This window comes from Pleurodeles waltl, chromosome 4_2 (genome assembly GCF_031143425.1).
Source record: "Pleurodeles waltl isolate 20211129_DDA chromosome 4_2, aPleWal1.hap1.20221129, whole genome shotgun sequence".
In the NCBI taxonomy this organism is placed as follows: Eukaryota; Metazoa; Chordata; class Amphibia; order Caudata; family Salamandridae; genus Pleurodeles; species Pleurodeles waltl.
The window spans coordinates 125,227,204-125,249,212 of record NC_090443.1 but is presented as its reverse complement, the minus strand read 5'-3'; the positions used below and the strand labels follow the sequence as shown (position 1 = coordinate 125,249,212).

Here is a 22,009-nt window from a genome sequence, read left to right as displayed (position 1 = left end):
AGGAGTAGCAGACCTTGTCCCTAGTCCTGGTTCCAGCAGCAGAGGTCTTGGTGATTTTCTTTTGCCTGATGAACAGGGCTGTTGAACAGCTTGTGGGTCTTGTGCCCCCACATTTATAGTTCAACTCCAGGCACAAATGTGAATTAGTGTTTAATCCTTTTAAATTGGGTGTCAGCTACTTGAAGCGCTCTCCTTTGCACTAGCCTTTGTCAAAGAGACAGTCTGCCACAGCAGGAGTGGCTTTAAATCGATTAACCTACAACACGGGCCAAGGGAGTACTGCAGATCACACATGCTGTCAGCCTTTACTAAAATATGCCTCATAGAGGTTCAAAGGTCTAAGTCATCCTCTCTATCAAGATTTCCTTACCCACAGTGCCCACCGTATCAGTCCCACTATCTCCATGACAATAAGCCAGGCCATACTAACGAGCAACACTTCGTGGAATCAAAGAGACCTTTGATGTGCATATAGAATGCTCTGCTCTCCTTCTTTGAATGTGTGCTCCCACCACAGCCCTAAGGAATGTGAACAATATACATCTGTGCTCAGTTGGTTGCAGTGCTCTTCTCTTTTAGCTGCTCCAGGCCTATGGTTCCAAAATGGAGCCTACAGGCCTCCACGTCAAGTATCATACGTAGGCAAACACACATTACAGCCTGTATACAGAAGTATCCTGCACTGCCCAGCGCTACACATAATCCTTGGAGGCCAAGGGTGAGTTAAGTATATAGCAATACAATTTTCCATGGGTGGGCAGTAAGCACCACTCCTGTGATACAGCTAAAAAGGCCTGTTCACTCTACTGATTACTATGAAACAAATCATGTATACTTCCACCGCTGTGCTTGTGTCGCTTAACTCTTGGTGAGGGCAATAGCCCTCAATCATCACAACAGGTAGCGCTCGGTGTGCTCCTCCAAGTCCAACAAGACCACATTACCACACGATAGGCCTAAGTCATGGTGCATACACATGATCCCTGTCCACCATGACCTAAAATAACTACTAAGGGTCCAGATATCCATGCAACAGGGCCACTCAGGGCAGGGTTGCGTGTCCATCATTATGCAGGGGACCTTTTATTCCTAAAAACGTACTTTTTAAAATATTTGTCAAGACGAGGACCTCAGATTAATTGGATGTCCAGAGTGTTTGAGTCCATAACACCTACCGATGCTGGAGCGTTAGTTACACAGGTAAGTTTTCATATTTATTTTTAGGTTTGGGGGCTGAAGTTGTTTCCTGTTAGAAAACCAGTGTGAACACGTTTACCATTCCAAAACCTTTTTATTTGTATTGGGAATAAAAAGCATCAAGTGCTTCCGAGGTTGAAATCAGATTAAGCTACTTTTCTGATCGTTGGCCTCCCTTGTTGACCACTCGACTGAGAAGACATTCATTGTGACTCAAACATTTGAGCTAGAGCCTTGTTTTTTAAATGATAGTAATTCCAGCAAAAATAAGTGTATTTTTTCACTATTGAGCACTTTTAAACAAAAGTGGCTTCCTTTAGGGCATCAGATTAGAGGTTCTAACAAGTCAAGGAGCAAGAACAAACAAACGAATATTGACCTATTTTGTGTTTCTAAATTTGCTTAAGGGGAATTTTTCTTTACATCTACCATGAATAGTTGCACCACTAACAAGAGGATAATTCATGAACATGAGCCCTGATGTTTTGTGGGAAATGTAACCCTCCCCTTCGGAATCACATACCCAAATAAGCAGCTGCGTGATGACAACATGTGGCAGTTGGCAGGCCACGTGCAAGGCGGAACGCTTGTCTTTGTCTCCAGTGCTAAGGTTGATCTGCTCCTTCGTGCTGTGAGCCAGCAGCAGCAGGACAGCCACCACGTCTTTCTCCAGCACCGCCTTGTACAGCTGATTTCCCAGTGGGACATCTGGGTTCTTGAGTGCTGCAAGGAAAAGTCGCTGTTCATACTTGGCACGGATCCAGGATTCCCTCTCTTCTCTGAAATTAAAAAAAGAATATAATTAAAACAATAGCAGTGAATATGGTGCAGCAAAAAGCAAACATCTTAAAAAAATAAGTCAAATCTCGCTACTTTTTAAACATTTTTATTTATATTGAAACAAAGTCATGATAATTAAAAAAAAAAAAAAGAAGAGGAAAGCATTTCCGGTGACCTACAGTTCATACGTACCCGCATATCGTTTTGCAGCATAATATAATAGGTATATCGTTTAACCCCCTTCCAGCCCTCCCCCCTACACAGCACGTTTACTTATAAAAAGTTTTATTATTATAAATTGACGCATGTTATATCGGACATTTAGGAGGGATTATTATAGTTGGGGGTTTTAGCAATTTTGCCAGTATGCAGCCCAGTTGTCAAAGTCTTCTGTTAGTTTCGTGTATGTTCTCCAAGTTTTAATTTTTTAATCGGCAGTAGCTCATTCCAAGTCTTGTTTCCACGGATCACATTTTTGTTTGATAGTGCTAACCCAATGTATAGCTATTTGCCTTTTCAAAAGGCTCTGCCTAATGATATAAACCTTATTTTCATTTTGCATTTCTTCATTATGAGAAATATTCACAACAAACATTGTTTGGTAGGTTTTGTGGGCAAAGACCCTTTCGCTGCACAGAGACTCCCTGCCACTATCAGAAATCTCAGCTACTTTGGAGCCAGTTCTTGCCCATCTACACCTCCTGCAAGCAGGAGTCTTATCTGGATAGATTAGTATTGAATTAATTGACAAGGGCCCTCTGCAAACGTTTCACGTGCCTCATTAAATGTCAGAAACCTGGGGGCATATTTATACTCCGTTTGCGCCGAATTTGCGTCGTTTTTTTCGACGCAAATTCGGCGCAAAACTAACGCCATATTTATACTTTGGCGTTAGACGCGTCTAGCGCCAAAGTATGAGGAATGAGCGTCATTTTTTTGCGTGAACGCCTTCCTTGCGTTAATGAGATGCAAGGTAGGCGTTCCCGTCTAAAAAAATGACTGCGACGCAAATGCGTCGTATTTATACTCCCGGGCAAAAATCACGCCCGGGGGTGGGCGGGGCAAAAAAACCCGCATTTGCGCCTCTTTTTAATGCCTTGGTCAGGGCAGGTGTTAAGGGACCTCTGGGCTCAAAATGAGCCCACAGCTGCCCTCCCATGCCCCCAGGGACACCCCCTGCCACCCTTGCCCACCCCAGGAGGACACCCAAGGATGGAGGGACCCATCCCAGGGACATTCAGGTAAGTTCAGGTAAGTATCATTTTTTTTTTATTTATTTATTTTTTTGGCATGGGGGGCCTGATTTGTGCCCCCCTACATGCCACAATGCCCAATGACCATGCCCAGGGGACATAAGTCCCCTGGGCATGGCCATTGGGCAAGGGGGCATGACTCCTGTCTTTACTAAGACAGGAGTCATGTAAATGGCGTCTGGGCGTCGTTAAAAATGGGGCAAATCGGGTGGAGGCGATTTTTTTGCCTCAACCTGACTTGCCCCATTTTAAGACGCCCTAACGCCATTTTCCCCAACGCCGGCGCTGCCTGGTGTACGTGGTTTTTTTCCACGCACACCAGGCAGCGCCGGTCTGCTAGCGCCGGCTAACGGCATTCAATAAATACGGCGCCCGCATGGCGCTTCAGAATGGCGTTAGCCGGCGCTAATCTTTTTGGCGCAAAACTGCGATAGCGCAGTTTTGCGTCAAAAAGTATAAATATGGCCCCTGGTGTTTAGGTAAAAGTCTCACACAGTTGCATAGCCACTTCTCTCCATCTTACCATAGATATGTACTTGGCTTCGTTTCTGTAAAATACTTAATGGACTATGTGAGGGAATATTAGAAGCAAATGGGTTTTTTCGAATCTCTCTAGTTAACATCAATCTCTGCATTAAGAAGAAATGTCACGACCCCGGATGAGAGCTGAAATTTGATATATTATCGTTTGATGGTCAAACTTTCTCAACAGCATCCCAGGGGCATATGAAGTTTACGGTCTGCCTCAGTTCTTCATTATCTAAATATTTTGGATTTCAATATGATGTGCAAAATTCACATATCACCCACATCTAGTCACAAAAAACTCAGATGCTCATTGTGACTCATTCCAAAATCCACGTGATTAGCATTGCCTTTAACAAAATTCATAGGGTTAACATAACTTATAACTAAGTTTACATGTTCTTTATCAAATATTTAAAAACTCATATTTTCACTATCACGTAGTCAAAAGCTCACATTTTAAATAAACGTATTCCAAAACTCACATGTTAGCCACATTTTTTCCTCTAAACGAGGTTCACCATCACCAGCTGCGAAATTCACCTTTGCAGTTTCCTATTCTAAATCTCACACATTCACAATCATCTATCCAGAACTCAGTCACTGTTCCTTTCTGAAAACTTGCATATATGCCATATCACCTACTATATCACTTGTTAATATCACCTGTTCTAAAAACAAAAAAATAGTAATGTCCTACAGCCTAGTCCAAAACTCAAATTTCTCACTTTCAAACTTTTTGTTATTGCTTTCTTACTTAGAAACGTAGATGACACAGCTTAAATGAGTAGCTTAATGTATGATAGACACAGTAAAAATTCGATGTGGACAACGTTCTTAATCGTAAGTCAGTCAACAGAGCCACCAACAGCACTGCACAACAATCCCAGTAAACCGAACAACAAAAACGCAACGGAAAGAAGGCGATAAAAAGACTGATGGGGAAAAAAGAGCGGTAAGTCGATATGTTTGCATCATGTGTAAAATTGAGTATGTGCATTTGCGCCATTGAAGTCAATAAGTCAGGTGTTTCCTTGTCATATGAGTTTGCGTTTGAGGCCCCCAACAGCTAACAAGCACCCCCAATGTCAAGTGTCTCTTCAGATACTGGTGAGTCTAGGGACTCAACAAACATGGATGGATCCTGCATGGATAGATTCATTCATCTACCTGCCGACTCGTTCTTGTATTCACCCACTCACCCAACAATGAAGCATACACACAAACTCAATACATTTATGCAAAGATAAATTCAACACATAAAAGCAGAAAAGGGAAATAATGCTCCTCAATAAACATGGCAGGTACATGTTTGCAGTAACACATATCTGTCTATTTTAGAATGGTATTTTGCCCAGTTTATCATAGTTTTAAAGTTCCTGTACGCAACAGAGATACACTGTGTGCAATATCATTGTAAGATACGTACACACTAAAATCGCTGTGTGGCTCTCTTAGAACAGTATAGTGCCTAGTTTATCACGGAAGTCCTCATCGAAGATTTCTGATTTCTTTCTTATAAATGCACTGGCCCTCTTGCAGTGGTAAAACAATGACACACTACGGACAATACCAATTCTAGTCGGCCAGTTCAGAAGCAGTGGTCAGTCAGGATGAGCACACTGCAAAGGAAAAGAGTGGCCTTGGTAACACTGTCTTGGGACTCAGCGGACAGGTAAAAAAGAGAACACAAAAGAAGGAGAAAAGAAATGAAAGGGGACCTATATGTTGAAAAAAATTGAATACTAAAGGATTAGCCCAATAGCCATGGCACTTAAGCGCTTTTACATTCAGATTGATGTGCACTTATGATAGGTGAAATGCTGTCCCAGGGCCACAACACCAAGTGGGTTGACTGTCTCACACTGCATGATGTCATGGGCAAAAAAAACATGTGAATGACACGTGAATGGCTGAAAAGGGATGCCACCTTCCTTTTTCCAAGCCGATCCGATTTCTCACCCTTATCTTCAGCGAGTAAATATGTAAGTACCTATTTTGTCTTCTGTTTATCACTGTATAGAAATGCCTCTTTTTACATGATCACCCCCAAAAGTGTGGCCTGATGCTGCTGATTTTTCAGCCCTGAGACTGCACTAAGACCTGCTAACCAGACCTCAATACCAGTGCTCTGAAGTTTAAAAGTGTACGTTTAATTGGCTTTTACCCAATTGGCATAAGTCAATTTACTTATAAGTCCCTAGTCTATGGTACTGGGGTACCCAGGACCTGTAAGTGAAAGTGTCAGTCAGGGGCTGCAGCATTTAGCGCGCATCCATGAGTTGGACATGTCTCCGAGCCTGTTACAGCAGCCAGGTAGAGCAGTTTTAATCTGCTAACTAATAACAAGTCCAAACCTTCCTTTTTAATATATAAATGTAACCCCTAAGGTAGGCATGCAGAGCAGTGAATACAGGGTGCTATTTATTAAAAAGTAGGACACATATTTCTATATGTGCTAACAGTAAAAACCCCAAGTTGTCATTTTAACTGTTGAAAACAGTTACAAGATTACACGTTGGCAACTCAACTGTGCTAACTTCTGAATGGACAATTAAAGTTGGTACTTCAAGGTATCAAATGAGTCGTTACATTATAGCCGACTTGATACCCATGTCACTTCTAATGTAACTTTTGAGTAAAAGCAACTTTAGAAATTGCCTCTCTGTTGTCCAAGTTTTCCAGCGGCCATTTGCAGATGCTGGGCACAAGACAGCCTTCTGTCTCCCTGGGGAGTGGTGTGCACTGACATAATAGAGGCCTGCCATTCAAAGAGGTGTTACCTTTCTTTGGCAGGAAGCCAAACAGTGTGTGGGCCCAAAAGGCAAGCATCAGAGGGGAAGCCACCTTCGAAGGGCAAATGGTGGGCACACACAAAGGGTCTGCTTGTTTGTTCAGGCAGACAGGCTGGCATCAAGGACAGAGAGGGCAAACAATTACCAAACCAATTTTCTCGTGAACCTGTAGCCCTCAGGTACCCAAACCTCTTGGGTGGACTACCAAACTCAAAAGACTGATAGAAGGGTTCTGCCATCTTGAGAGTTAGCAGAATATAACATTCTGGCACAACTAGATGCCACACTTTGCAGGATGTCATCATGAAGCAGAAGGGGATCTGGTAGTCCATTGGCTGGTAGTTACCATATCCTAAAGGGCAAGTTGTGTGCATAAAAGTGGCAACGCTGGCACATAAATCTCAGATCTCATCTGTACTGGAGCAAGGACTGCCTGCTTTCCTCTGGACTTGGCAAAGAGAGGCTACACCAAAGACTGGCCTTCACCTGCTGCTCCTGGGCTAGCAAGGAGAGAACTGTGCTTGTGGTACACAGCTTGAGGAAATATCGCCCTCTGACAGGGCTGGTCTGCAAACCCAAAGCAGCCCAGGCAAATCTTTTCAGACCAGCCCCCATCCGGTACATAGCGCAATTACAATAGGGCTTGGGAGGAGGTGTTCCCCCCCAAGAAAATTAGGAACAAATAGCAAAATGGTGCATTCTACAACACATTTTTCATTATATATTCCATTGTATTAGTTTTAAAAGCATAGCAAATGGTGACCTTACAGAGCACCAGCATATGCAATCTTTATTGGGCGCTTCAAGGATTCCCTCACCATCACCCTCTAAAGGTGCCCCATATCTCACCAAAGCCCCTCTCTCACATGTATTTCATTTGTATTATAGCACCTCTGTTTATAAGGCAAAGAGGACTACAAGGTGTAGGATTCACTTGTCACCCATACTGGTAGGCACTTTTTAAGAGTGCTTGATCTGGAGAACCCTAAGCTCAGGATTCAGAATGTAACACAGTGGTTAGGGTTGACTTCGCTAATAATTTATTTCTACACAAACAAGCCCTTTTTTTTTTTTTAGCAAAATTAGGATAATCAAAGACTGGGAAAAACATAATTTTCTAACTTGTACCATGCAGTTTGCATGCAGCTCTTTGATGGCAGTTAATAGCTCACTGTGCTAGATTATGATTATAGCTTATGAACTGCATAGTAACAAAAGGATCTCTATGACAAGAGCAGTATGCCACTGAGCTATGCAAAATAATGTTGTGTAATCTGCACAGTACATGTTCTTTGCAGCAGGCATATTAACACTCTGCACTACCTTAGATGAGTCAAAACTGCTTCTAGACAAACATCCATCTCTCCCCATCAGGTACATTAATCGTCAGAGTTATCTTTGCACTTTTATTGTTGCCTGAAAACTGTTAGATTTGCAAGGAACACTGCAGTGCTGTTACAATTGCTGCACTGCTACAAAACCAGCCCCCCAGTAACACAAGCACCTCCACCCATCCAGCCTCCCAATGTCCCGTACTGCCAGTCCAGCCTTGTCCCCCAAGACCCAGACAGAAGAGAACTCAAGAGTCAGTTGGGTGACTTCTTGTTACAACTCCGGGGCCACAAAAGCTGAAGATGCTACCTTGGCAAGTTTGTAGCCACAATTGCTTAGTTGTTGCTGACTGCCGAAGTGCAGCCCAGGAGACTGAGCCCAAAGACGGAAAAATTGCACTGAGTCTGCTGTACCTAGGAGAGTCATCGAAGTACAGTTCGTCACCCAAGACGGATACTAGCCGCAGTTAAAGGGAACCACTGGTGTTGCTGTGACTGGAGACCAGTGACAAATGATATTTGGCTGGACTTTGAGGGATATCGATCTGTGTGGCCAAAGCCATGAAGACCAGAGTTGACCAGATAATCATCCTCAGAATCTTCAGCATCCTGTATCCCTTGCATCAGGACCACTTCATTTATGTCTAAGGCAGTTTGCCCAAAGAGCCTAGAACTGGACTGGAGATTGCTTTCCCTGCAAGGTAACTAAGTATTCTGCTAAGTCTTATTAGTCTCTCTCACTTGCTGCCTGCTGGAGTTGGTTGTCCGAAGTGGGCCCGAGTAGTCAAACACAACTTCACAAAAAGTTTTCAAAGTAACAGGTAACCGTGGTAGTTGCCAATATTTTTTTGCTTTTTGAATGAAAAACAGTGATTTATGATTTGCATAAAATGTATATCTCCATATCTGGTGGATTTGTTTATTTTGGTGTCTACAATTCATAAAAAATAAGATCAATTAAAAAAGATATAATTGTGTTGGATTTTCTTTGTGTCATGTTTCTTTCTTATTCAGATGTTTTGGTACTTCTAACGGCTTTGCTCTTTTTTCGTTGTTAAAGCCAGAATGCTCGATGCCACAGCTAACCAGGTTAAAGCTAAGGTTTTACAAGCCAGCCTTACTTGACCCAAGATGGATTAGCGAGTTTGTTACACAATGAACCACACCATATAATAAACTGCATATTCTCCCAATCACCCTAACCATAATACCTACTGTATTGAGAATTAGCTGCTCCACAAAGCAACCAGTGGCCATTCAGTCATAAAATTTCAAATATGTGAAAAATTAATGTTGGTAAAACAATATACAATCCCTCCTTAAAGGGCCTAACAAAGATTCTCACCCTGCAAATAATCTACACTCAGGTTTTGCCAGCAGTAGTAACTAACAACAAAACACCTGCCAGGTATAGTATCTGTGAGATTTCATGTCATGGAATCATTTCTAGGTTTTCACACAGTGTATCAGTAATCCACCCATAAACTCTGCGCATTTTAACATGAGCTTTTCACACTAAGTAAGCCAGGCCTATCACCTTTGTCAAACTTTTCTTAATGAATATATCAGACTTATGGAATTTCCCATATGGTATCATTGGCTTTTCACTATAACGTCCTTAGACCTCATCTTTCAATAATAGATAACTTGAAATACGAGCAGTTGCAGCTGCCCATGAACGGGGGTGGCGGGAAGGGGCGCAATGGGCCTGGAGTGTGTGGGAGGGGAGTTAAAAAAATATGATAATAAAAAAACACTTACCTTTGGGGGAAGAAGCGTTAGTCTCCCCTCCGTCCTCGTCCTCTTCCTGTTCCCTGGGTGCACCCAGGCTCCCAGCCATCACGACGCTGCTGTCACCAGCATGACAGCAGTGTCGTGATTGGTCTGAGCGGCCTGCTTCGCCGCTCAGACTGGGAGTGGGAGCCTGTGCATGTTCTCCACTCAGCTGTACAATACAGCCGGGTAGAGAGCATGCAAAGTGTGCATGTCTGTTTGGCAGGCCCAACACAGCCGGCCAAACAGACACGCACACAATGTGGTGCATTGCCCTCCTCCAGCCCCCTCTCTGCAGCTAAGCCCCGCCCCTTACTCCCGGGAAAAATAAAATGATAATAATGTAGCGTATATTATCATTTTATGTTTCCTTTTTCAAAAATCCAGTGGGGTGGCGCTCATCCACCTTAGCAATGTGCAGCCCCTAAATATGAGTGCTCTTTTTCATCGAAATCACACAACGTCTTCCCAGCCAAATGGTGTATTTAATTGAGTCAAAATGTGGACAGAGTCAAAGCCGCCGTTTCAGTAGTATTTCTTAAAGCTTTTTCTGCTGATCACATAGCATCCAAAGTCGACAGTGCTGTGAAGCCAGTCCTACTAAAGTTGGATACCACCTTATGACAGTTGGCTAGAGGGATGTAATTGTTTGCAGATTCTTTTCGAGAACAATGTTTATTCTGAAGTTTGCTATAGTTATACTGTTGCAACATCCTGTTAAGTTGGATTGATATGGGTGTGGGAGGCGGGTGTGTAGGCTCTCTTCTCGTGGACTCTGCTGTTTTGACCTTCGGCAATATGGGGTTGGCATGAGAAGCATATCAGGGGCCATATTTATACTTTTTGACGCAAAACTGCGCTAACGCGCTAACGCAGTTTTGCGTCAAAAAAATTGCCGCCGGCTAACGCCATTCTGAAGCACCATGCGGGCGCCGTATTTATTCAATGACGTTAGCCGGCGTTAGCCGGCGTTAGCCGCCGGCGCTGCCTGGTGTGCGTGAAAAAAAACGACGTACACCAGGCAGCGCCGGCGTAGGGGGATATGGAGCTTGGGCGTCCAAAAATGGGGCAAGTCAGGCTGAGGCAAATTTTTCGCCTCAACCCGATTTGCGCCATTTTTTGCGACTCCCAACCCCCATAGAAATGACTCCTGTCTTAGCAAAGACAGGAGTCATGCCCCCTTGCCCAATGGCCATGCCCAGGGGACTTCTGTCCCCTGGGCATGGTCATTGGGCATAGTGGCATGTAGGGGGGCACAAATCAGGCCCCCCTATGCCACAACAACAAAAAAAAAAGTACTTACCTGAACTTACCTTCATGTCCCTGGGATGGGTCCCTCCAGCCTTGGGTGTCCTCCTAGGGTGGGCAAGGGTGACAGGGGGTGTCCCTGGGGGCATGGGAGGGCACCTCTGGGCTCCTTCCGAGCCCACAGGTCCCTTAACGCCTGCCTTGTCCAGGCGCTAAAAAACGTCGCAAAAGCGGCCGTACGTCATTTTTTTTGACCCGCCCACTCCCGGGCGTGAATTTTTCCCAGGAGTGTAAATACGGCGCACATGCCAATTTTTTAGACGGGAACGCCTACCTTGCATATCATTAACGCAAAGTAGGTGTCCACGCTAAAAAATGACGCAAACTCCATGGACTTTGGCGCTGGACGCGTCTAACGCCAAAGTATAAATATGGAGTTAGTTTTGCGTCGGAATTGCGTAAAAAAAAACGACGCAATTCCGGCGCAAACAGAGTATAAATATGCCCCCAGGTGTTTTGGGGAGGGCAGGGCTTTTGGTTTCACCATTACTGTTAATGTTTTAAAAGGCACTTTTTAGACAGCCTTATTAAGTGCTAATTCTGTACTACCATCTACTGTGTAGCCGTTCTATCATTTAAATAGATTTCATTTCTTTTTCCAGCTAAGTATCAGTTCTAAAGTTGTATTTGTATTACTTTTCTTAATTTTATCCTTTGCCATGTTTTGCCAATTGCTTTGCACTTACCTTGTAATGCGGTGGTTAGGGAGTGTTTTCTATCATAAATAAATACCTAAATTCACAGTCACACCAGTTCATAAACTAACACTTTCACAATTGTTTTCAAAATCTGTTTTATTGAGGTTTTTATTTAGTTTCACAACATTTATAAAAGAAACGGTCAACACCGACAGTATCAGGACAATGCTGTTTCATTTGTACCTAGTGGCTAGCATATTTAACACAAGTCAGATGTCATCAATGGAGAATAAAGGAGAGAGAAGAAATCAAAAACTATAACATTTCAGTGAAACAGAGCCAGTATGAATCATGTGGATGATTTAGCGTCACGTAGATGGAATCATGGTTCACTCAGTGCAAGCCAACATAGGTAAAGTCTGTAGCAGGCGCATGAATCATCCTCCTTACAAGTCGCTAGTGGGATGAATGGTCTGGTATAGACATCAGACCAGGTGAAGGAGGAGAATATGAGCTAGAACCTCTATAACTTGGCTAAAGAGGGAAGGGATTAACTCTGAACTGAGTAGGGGTTAGGGCTGAATGAATTTAACTGGGGAGACCTGAAGCTCAGAAGTTGTCCTCGTGCAATATAAGATAGGACCCAGGGCAATCATAATGGCCATAGCGCTATGTAAGGTGATGGATGGCGCCATAGGGGCAGCCTTTGCAGACATGCAACGGCAAGGGATGTGCTCATTAGCGGGAAGGGTGTTGCCCCTTCAGAGGTCACAGATTCACCATACCGTAAATCCACCACTCCCATGTTCACCATATTTATTATTAATTTATTTCGTAACTCTCTTGTTCCATGTTGCCTATTCCACAGCTCTAAGGTTCATCATCATCTATTACAGAACGCACACTTTTCACAATGTTCTAGTTCAAACTTACATGTTCACTGACACCTTTTCTGCAAATCGGATGATCACTATTATATATATTCCAAAATAGTACGTTCACATCAGTTACTAACAAGCTTGCATAACTTCCTTTACCTATTACAAAGTTCACATTGACCAATGTCTGATCAAAAGTTCTCAGTACTTCTTTACTTATTTCAAAATTAATTCTTAACATATTATCGTCACCCGTCTCAAAACTCTGCATTTGGGCATTCACAAATTCAAAAATCCCATCGTCCCCTCCAGCCGTTTATGTACATGCATGCGAAGCACACATATTCACCTGCACTTATTCCAAAAACATATGTTTGTTATCAGATATAATAACGTACATGACAATTGGCTGCGTGTTCCGAAACTCTTGGACTCGCCCTCACCAGTTTCCAAAACTCTTTTGTTTAAAATTCCGTATTACAAAAGTCACCTGTTTTGCACCTCTCAAAGGCACTATCATTGGTTTTAAAAACCACCTTTTCACCATCACATATTCCAAAATGGTTGTATTCTACATCTCTTTCTACTCTCCCATGCTCACAATAATGTAGTATAAAAATAACGTTTTCACCATCAACTATTACAAACAAGCATTTGCAATGCAATGGGTCTTGCATTTGTTCGACTTGAAGCTATTAGCGTTGTAAAGTCCTAACTGGACTTTTCTTGCCAAATAAACTGAAAATGAAAAGTAATACAGTTTTACATAAGCGAGCTGATTTACAGCACTACGCCATGAGCGTGAAGGAGCACACAAAAGAAAACAGAAGTTCGCCCACAGTCAAATATATCAACAGCTATGCAATTATCTATGAAACTGAGTCGATGTCATGCAAAGCTCTCGACTACTGCCCAGTGAGATCGTGCTGTGTAGGGGAAAAAAGAAAAAGTAGTCCAGAAGTAATGAGGAGAACATGGAGCCTCGTATGTTTGCAGTAGTTTACCGGTGCTCTCGAGGAGGGCTAAACACCTGAAAAGGCATGACATATGCATGCCTTTCAGAAATGAAATCAAGCAAATTTAAAAAGGCAAGCCCACAAACCAACTAAACTGATGGGCATGTGGTGGGCGTGGTTAAAAGCCCACAGAGAGATTACAACAGAGGTCAGAGCACTTGCGTGCTGACCCTAAAAATGACTCGTTCATTTTAAGAATTTCCCCCCCAAAAAATCACATGTTCAAAACTGCAGTATTACAATGTATACCTTCTTTGTCTACATGATTTAAGAAGCTTTCAACAGAACTCTCCAGATTTTGCAGACCATGGAACTTGCAATATTTTACATGGTCTGATGGTATAGAGGTTGAACCTTTATCCTATGGCATTTAGAGCTAAATGAGGACTTCTGCTGCATCCGGCTGCTTAAATCTTTCAACATCAGAGCTGATGAATCATGTCTTTCTCAAATCCTGCAGATAGTTTAGTCTAACCACATATAGTGATATTACCTTTCTTATTAGGAGCAACTTGAATATTAGAAAAACTGTTGAATTTTCTCTTAATAAAAGACTTATGACTTTCATTTTCATCCGCTATCTACCAAATGTTCAATAGAGCCTAGTGAACGTTTCCATCAGGGGATCTTCACTGAACTCAGGAACGTGGATTTTGGAAAAAAATACTTTTTATGGATTTCATTTTTAATAACTACTAGTCTTGACAGCCATCTATGCTTACCCAGATTTGTTTTGTATTTAACTTTATAGGAAGTAGATAACAAAGTGAAACTTGGCATTAAGCAAAACAAGAAACAATTCTCTTGTCAAATATAATCGTGGCAACTCGAGTTGGCTTGATGATCCAGTTGTGCATTCTTCATTTTCGTGAACGTATTGATGAGTATCTACTTTTTACAAGTTTCAAAGACGGAACAAAATTTGAGTCTTTAATGTCATTTAACATTATGCAATAATTTGCCAGGCAAGTCTTGCCGGTCATTTCAGATAGTAATGAACTTTATCGTACATATCATTGGCCAACATTACTATCTCTCTTCAATAATATTTCTTTGTTGTGCTCTCCTCCCTTCTGGTATAATCTACTTTATTTTCCTACCAGAGATTTTTTGCTAACCTTTCTTTTCTAATTGCTGTTTCTTGGGGTAAATGGTCTGCGTCATGGATCTGCAGCGAGAGGGTATCCCCCAGCCAATGGTTTTAGTACTGCTTAGGTTTTGGCATAAAACCCAGGTCTCTGAGGCAGAAAGCCCAGTTCTGCCATTCAGTTCAGAGAGTGGTTTCATGATATACCATGTGATAGAATGTGGTATTCTCCTACCCACTTCTATGGCATACTTCTACAGTCTCCCAGAAGTATCTTTCTAATGTGGCTAGACAGATGTGCCTTGCTACTTCTATCAGTTTAATCCTTGTTTGTCCTCTAAAGGGTCTTCTGCATATAGCTGCAACTACTGATGTTGGTGCAAGCATATTTTCAATATAGTGATTTTTAGCAGATTTGGATTCTACCATCTATCTTGTGGACCATTATGTTTGCGCTGTGAAGTAGTAGTGCTCCAAACGAGCACACCAAGGGCCAGATGTAGGTACGTGCCAAATTGCGACTTGCAATTTGCGAGCCAGAGCGACTCGCAAATTGCAATTCGCGATGCAGAAAGGTATCTCAGACACCTTCTGCGACTCGCTATGGGGTCGCAAAGACCCACCTCATAAATATTTATGAGGTGGGTCGCAGTTTGCGACCCCATAGCGGGTTTAGGCACTAACGGGGATGGTGGCCTGCTGGAGACAGTAGACCACCATGTCCGTGACTGCTTTTCAATAAAGCAGTTTTTTTTTTTTTCTCTTTGCAGCCCGTTTTCCTTAAAGGAAAAGAGCTGCAAATAGAAAAAATACCGAAACCTTTTAGTTTCGGTATTTTTCAGAGTAGGCAGTGGTCCATAGGACCACTGCCTGCTCTGAAAAAATATTTTTGTGAGCATTCACAAAGGGGAAGGGGTCCCATGGGGACCCCTTCTCGTTTGCGAATGAGTTACCATCCACTTCAAGTGGATGGTAACTGCGAGTTGATTTGCGACCGCTTTCGCGGTCACAAATCAACTCTACATCGCGGTGCGACTCGCAAATAGGAAGGGAATACCCCTTCCCATTTGCGAGTCTGAAACTCATTTTGCGAGTCAGTACCGACTCGCAAAATGTGTTTCTGCATCGCGTAAGGGCTTTTGCGCCTCGCAAATGGCGTTTTTTGCCGTTTGCGAGGCACAAAAGCCTTCCTACATCTGGCCCCAAGCATCTCCATAGCTACTGGCAACATTGTTTTTGGAGAGCTACTCTCCTCATTCCCTCTTTCACTCAGATCAGTTCTGAAACATATTAATTAAGTTGACTAAAGAATGTTCAGGTAGTGTCACTAGTATAATGACACATAATATTCTAGTTTTAGGAGGAAAGCCACGTTCACTAGGGCCACAGGCCCATCCAAAATATTGGGCTGCATTGCTAATGCTGCTACTGCTTGCCTAACTTTGCTTTCTATTATGTCTTCAAATGTCCAGTACACCTTATGTCTAGATATGTAATTGTGGCCATCGCCCACAGCATGCCTAGGTGTTGTAACTATTAAGGAAACTGTTCCACACCTTCTCTCAGAGCAGCTAGACAGAAATTATTATTAACAAACCTAAATATCAGATATATTCTCTGTGGCTCTTTCAGAGATATCATTTGCATATAGCGAATTGTTGTTTTTGTAAAATATGCATAAGCCCTTTACATCCATGATCTCTTCTTACCTGCCAGGTTAGTGTTTGCATTGCTAATGGAAAAAGTAAGGTTGTCAGGGGCAATTCGGCTGGGTCCCACTTTCTATGGGCCAGCCTCTGAAATAATTGTACTGCCAAAACTGTGGCTGTCAGACAAGCGTAGAGTCTTTTAATCAATTTTAGAAACTGTTCTCTGAATTGCGTTTGCTCCAATGTTGAATAAGTAAATTGCATGTTAACTGTATCAAACACTTTTTCTTTGTTGATTGAAGCCATCACTAATGTTTGATCATGTTCCAAGGCCATTTGTGATATGGAACAGTTTCCTTAGATTAGAAGATATGTTCCTGTTGAGAACAAAACCACATTGTTTTGAATGTATAAAGTTTGGCAGGATATGGAAAACAAACGAGATGATGGGATGGAAAAGTCCCTTGCATAGTGACTGACGTGCACTCCTGCCTTGAAATCCCCAGCTGTAAAAATGTCTGGATCCCTCATGCTGATTTTTGTTTTCATCGGGGTACACAGATCACAAACATGGATCATGCATGTTCACTATGACGTAAGCCTGACAGGATTGCAGATTAGCCCGGGAGTGGCACCCAAAGAGCTACCCTCATAGTGGTGAAAGACTATCACCTTTACCAGGAGTTAAGTAGCATGAACGCCATTGTGACAGCATACCATGTAGTGATCAGTAAATGTTAACAGGGCTTGTTACCTGTTTCACTGGAGTGAGACCTACAGGTTCACTCATGTAAAGTTCCTCTGCTGTGTGCTTAACTCACTCCTAGGCACATCAAGTGTTGTGCAGCACTGTGTGATTGAATGCATGTGCTGGGTGTATGGGTGTCTGTGAGAGGTGCAGTACATGGAGGACTCTGTGTTCCATTTTGGGAGACCCAGTACTGACTTGAGAAGCATGTGGAGGTAGAGAAATCCAGCCATACAGATTTCAGGATTGATACATTTCTGTGAGCTGGGTGGGACCAACACACTGGAGGAAGAATAGCCAGACTTCAGCTTTTTGATTCAGGGTCACTAGGAAAGGGGCATCAGGAAGAAAATGGAACTGATAAGACAATCATAACCAGTAGGCGTGGAGTTCTGGGGGTAACGTTTTGCTGCACATATCACGATGACTAACTTCCAGGTGTCAACTTCTAGTCACTCCCATTACCTGTGTTGTGGGACTATCAGATTTGGAGTCACTCCTGCTGTGTCAGGCTGATTTCTGGAGGAAGGGCAGGGCTGAGGAGTAGAAACTTCAAAAGGGAGCAGACCACCAACACAAACTTCAAAGACTCAGATCCTAAATCACATTTGGTTCCTGGAAATGGACTATAAGAAGGTCTGCAAGGCTTCTGCCTGTGAACAGAACTGGAGCCTCCCTGTCTCCCAGGTGTGTGAGTGGACATCACCCGGGGAAATACAAGACCATTTGGCCCTGGAACCTGGGGCACCAGTGCCTGCCTTCCTGCATGCCAAGACCAGTGTGCCCTGTGAGGAAGTGGAGAGCGCTGGAGGAAGCGAGGTCCAGTGGGAGATCCTGGTGAATGGATACCGGTAGCAAGGTGTGAGGAGATAGACAATGCAATGATTGTGTCTCTGTCCATATGCAGATTCAAGCTGGCGACCAGTATGCCAGAGGAGTCCACCCTAAAGTTAGGTGTGGTTGCACCAATCGAGCTGTCACCCGTGTACAGAGTGAAATCAGTGACACTGTTTGCCAGAGGGGCCTGCCCTGAAGTTAGCCATGGTTACACCAATCCTGCTGTCCGTGTGCTATCCCATATACCAGAGGGGGCTTCAGTGAAGAGGATATTACTCCTGTGCCGATCAAGCATTCACCTGAGTGCAGTGTGAAGTTGGTGACCCCATATGCCAGGTTTGGCCACCAGAGAGGACAAGGACCGTTTCCTGGTTCAAGCCGCCATTAAGAAGAGAAGTTGCTGTTTTGACTTAAGCCCCAGACTGAGGATCAGAACGGAGCAGTTAATCTCCCCCATCCCCCAAATGTAGAAAAGATCAGAGGAACTTAAAGCCTTCTCTGGAAGAAATGCTGTGGACACCCAGCTGCTTCCCCCTGTACAGCTGCTGCAGCCCTCCGTGACGTATGGGAGTGAAAACGTTCCGGGATACTCACATCATGATGGAAAAGGTAAGACTAATCATAGGGCCAACGGCCCTGGGGAAACTTGTTCTGTCACATAGCTTTTCGGGCACTGGAACACTTTTGAGTCTTAGAAGAGTCAGAGTGGGACTCCTGAGATTTGGACAATCTGAATGTCACCCTTTGTGAATGGGGAATAACTCCTACTGCTAGTGAGAGAGAAGAGGGACACAGTGACCGGCCGATCAAACACTAGTATCCTGACCTAAGGGGACTTTATGTACAAACACAAAGCAATACACAAATACTCATTTTTCACAAAAGCCAAGTATGTGACTAGACAATCATTCTGAACATATTCTGAGTTGGGAGTCTGTGTTCACATCCCTGGCATCTACCTCCCTCCCCTCCCCGAGAAGCCATAGACTGCTCAACCGACGAAACTACTGAGAGTCAAGTGCTGGAGGGCTACTTGACTCACAGTATGTCAGGCCCTGGAACATTAGGAGGAAAAGGCCCACGGTTGCGCCCAGTAGCTCCTACTTGCCCCAGGACCCTCTGAAAGGTATTCTGACAGGAGACAAGAACACTGTTTCCGCCATTCGTGGTAGGCAATGAAAGGTATGACGTTATGTGACTCAGGAGTGACCAGGCTGCCTGAGTGTTCACCATTAATGGTGCATCGAGGCACCCAAACCTACAACATTTGATACTAATGCATTTCACATCAAGATGCCTGATATGAAGACATATGGCTGTCAAGTATACAAATCAAAACATAGTGTGGCATAGGCACATGCCATTGAGAACAACAACCTGCTTTTACAGGCCTGTTGAAAAGCACTGCAGTGATTTTGTACCACCCAAGAAGCTTGAAACGAGAGCACACAGATCTGGTCTCAGAAAGTTCCTCAGAAAATCAAAAGTAACCCTCCTATACCCAAGATGCCAGTGGAAACGTGTTCTCCAGTTCCAGGCCAAGGTAGCAGCATACCACTACAGAGCAGAAACAGCTCAAGAGGATATGGTATCACACGTAGAGACACAATCTTAGAATCTAAATGCAGCACAGAAACTTCACCTCCGCAAATCATCAACACTGTGCTAAGGATAATGAATGAAGCTAATGCTACCCTTCAGGCAATACTGGACTTTTGAGCAGAGTTCAACATAATAGATCATGGAACCCTTCTAAACCTACTTCACACAATAAAAACAATGGATTGTACTGCCTTGAAATTATTCAAGTTCTTCATCACCTCTAGATCACAATTTTTTTAAATTGATAATTTCAGAACACTCCATTCATCACTAACATGTGATATGCCTCAGGTGCCTATCATCTTCCCTTCTCCTAATCAACTTTGTATGGAGCATATCAGACCAATGCAACAAAGAGAAGGGATAACAATAAACGAGTATGACAACATCACCAAAATGTATCTTAAAATAGCAAATCTAACTGACATCTCCTTCAGAATCTTTCAAAATGTATTAATAGATTATCCTTGAAGACCAAACTCCACTACACCAGTATTCCTCCTTTTCCACTCACAAATCTCCCCACGACTAGTCCAAAAATGGCTTCCAAACCTCACTAACCTAGGCATCACTGACACCTGGATCCCTAATACAGAATCCCTGCGACTTAGCATTGGCTAAAATATCTCCATGACCGCATCCATCACTAAAATAGGTGAAACAGATTAATTTGAGCGCTTATCATCCTATCTTGATATATCTCTACAGCTACCCCTAGATGCCAGAATCTTTATTTTAGTTGGTCTATCTTACTCAAGATGCAATATACTTTGGACTACCCTTCTACTTAAAAGACAAAGGGCCTGATTACTTCTTTGGAGGAGGGTGTTAATCCGTCCCAAATGTGACAGATATCCTGCCCACCGTATTACGAGTTCCATAGGATATAATGGACTCGTAATACGGCGGGTGGTATATCCGTCACATTTGGGACGGATTAACACCCTTCTCCAAAGTTCTAATCAGGCCCATACTCTTTATCACCGGAGGGATTAGATACACCAAAAGTAAAACAAGACTGATTCTAGAAATTCAAAAAGCAAAGAAGGACACAACATCAATATATTTTCTGGTTACCTGTTCAGCACTTTCGTGCTAATTTAGCTAAGTCCATACTAAGTAATTACTCAAAAAATATGTAAAGAAATGACTTCAATGAGAAAATCCCCATTAAGGGTTTCAACAGTAGATGATATCACTACAGAGCCACAAAGCAAAGATCACTGGTACTAATCAGAATGTATAACCACACAGATTGCCTTCTAGTACGAATCAACAATAGAAACATTATTTGCACTGAAGATATTATTTGACTGCATCGATATTGGCATCTCCACATCTTGAGAAGCATGATGACCACTATGGCAAGATTCCTTATCACTGATGGTGGAGGTCAGGTGTACTTATTGAAGTTGTCTTCAATATTGAAGAGGTACTTAGCTTGAACACTGTTTTTGAAACCTCCTGTTCAAAAATGCTGGATGATGAATGAGTTTGGGAGGAAGATTTGTGGCACATTTTCTGGGAAGATGAAAGCTTTTGTTTCTGCTTGGTACTTTCTACTGGGTAGAAAGGAACCACAGACTGAAGACAGACAAGGCCCGATTTTAAGAAAGGTGGCACTGCAACCAATGCATCGCCATTTTTCTTGCTCCCCTTAGTGCCCCCACTACCTCCACCATGTGTGCGCTGTATTTAATAAATGACACACCAAGGTGCAGGGTAGGGGCAAAAGCGTAATCTTTTTTTATGCTATTGATGTACTGTGCAGGATTAGCACCAAAATGTTGACGCTAATCCTGCAAAGTACATAGGCGCCCATTGAAAACAATGGTATGCCCTCTTTTAACGCCTGCTCTGTGCAGGTGTTAAAAATAGCTGTTAAAAATCATGCTTCTTAAGAACAATCACCGCCTCTCCCATTGGATGTCACCCCCTTGTGGGCGTGGCCCAGTGGCACTCGCCCCTTCTCATTGGCCTTGTAGGGACGGGCCAGACTTGGCACCTGGACACCGCACGTGGCGTCCGTTACCATGGCGATCAGCCCGCACGACTGTCCAGCTCCTGTTACGAGAGCAGTGTGTTTTGTACCTGTGATCAGTGATTGCCTGTGCGGAGGCATAAAGAGGTGCAAGGGGTTATAAAGTGGCGCAATGCATGCATTGGGCCACTTTGTGAATGTGGCACGGCAAATTCTGCCTTGTTGGGCCACACTAGCGTCGTACAAAATGACAATGTGGTGCAAGGAGGCGCCAGTCCCTCTTAAATCTGGGCATCATTTTTGTCATTAAAACAGTGAACAAGTTGGCACATTTAAAATGATGGTCTGCAACTCGAGGAACAGGATTGGGTGTATGCCATATTTTCACATAGCAATCTCACAGAAACACAAAACATTTGTGAGGTATATGATGACCACTGCACATTTCATGCTCAATGTTCTCTAAATATACCTGGAGTTACAGTTAAAAGTCAGTTAGTGCAACAAAATACTTCTAGGATTTTATACTGCAGCAACTCAGCTTCTAGAGCTGGATCTGCATATTCGTTACATTAGTGGTCTTTCAATTACAGAGTAGAGCATTAAAAGAT

At 43.1% G+C, this 22,009-nt stretch overlaps 1 protein-coding gene across 2 annotated transcripts in view; it reads right to left on the bottom strand.

The window, feature by feature from the left end:
• Positions 1–22,009, bottom strand: part of AGAP2 (ArfGAP with GTPase domain, ankyrin repeat and PH domain 2) — a 488,971-nt gene that overhangs the window by 11,125 nt on the left and 455,837 nt on the right. For both annotated transcript variants that reach the window (XM_069230930.1, XM_069230931.1), the window contains one exon: positions 1,721–1,976. In XM_069230930.1, the coding sequence (XP_069087031.1) occupies positions 1,721–1,976 (256 nt within the window). The remainder of the gene's footprint in view (positions 1–1,720; positions 1,977–22,009) is intronic.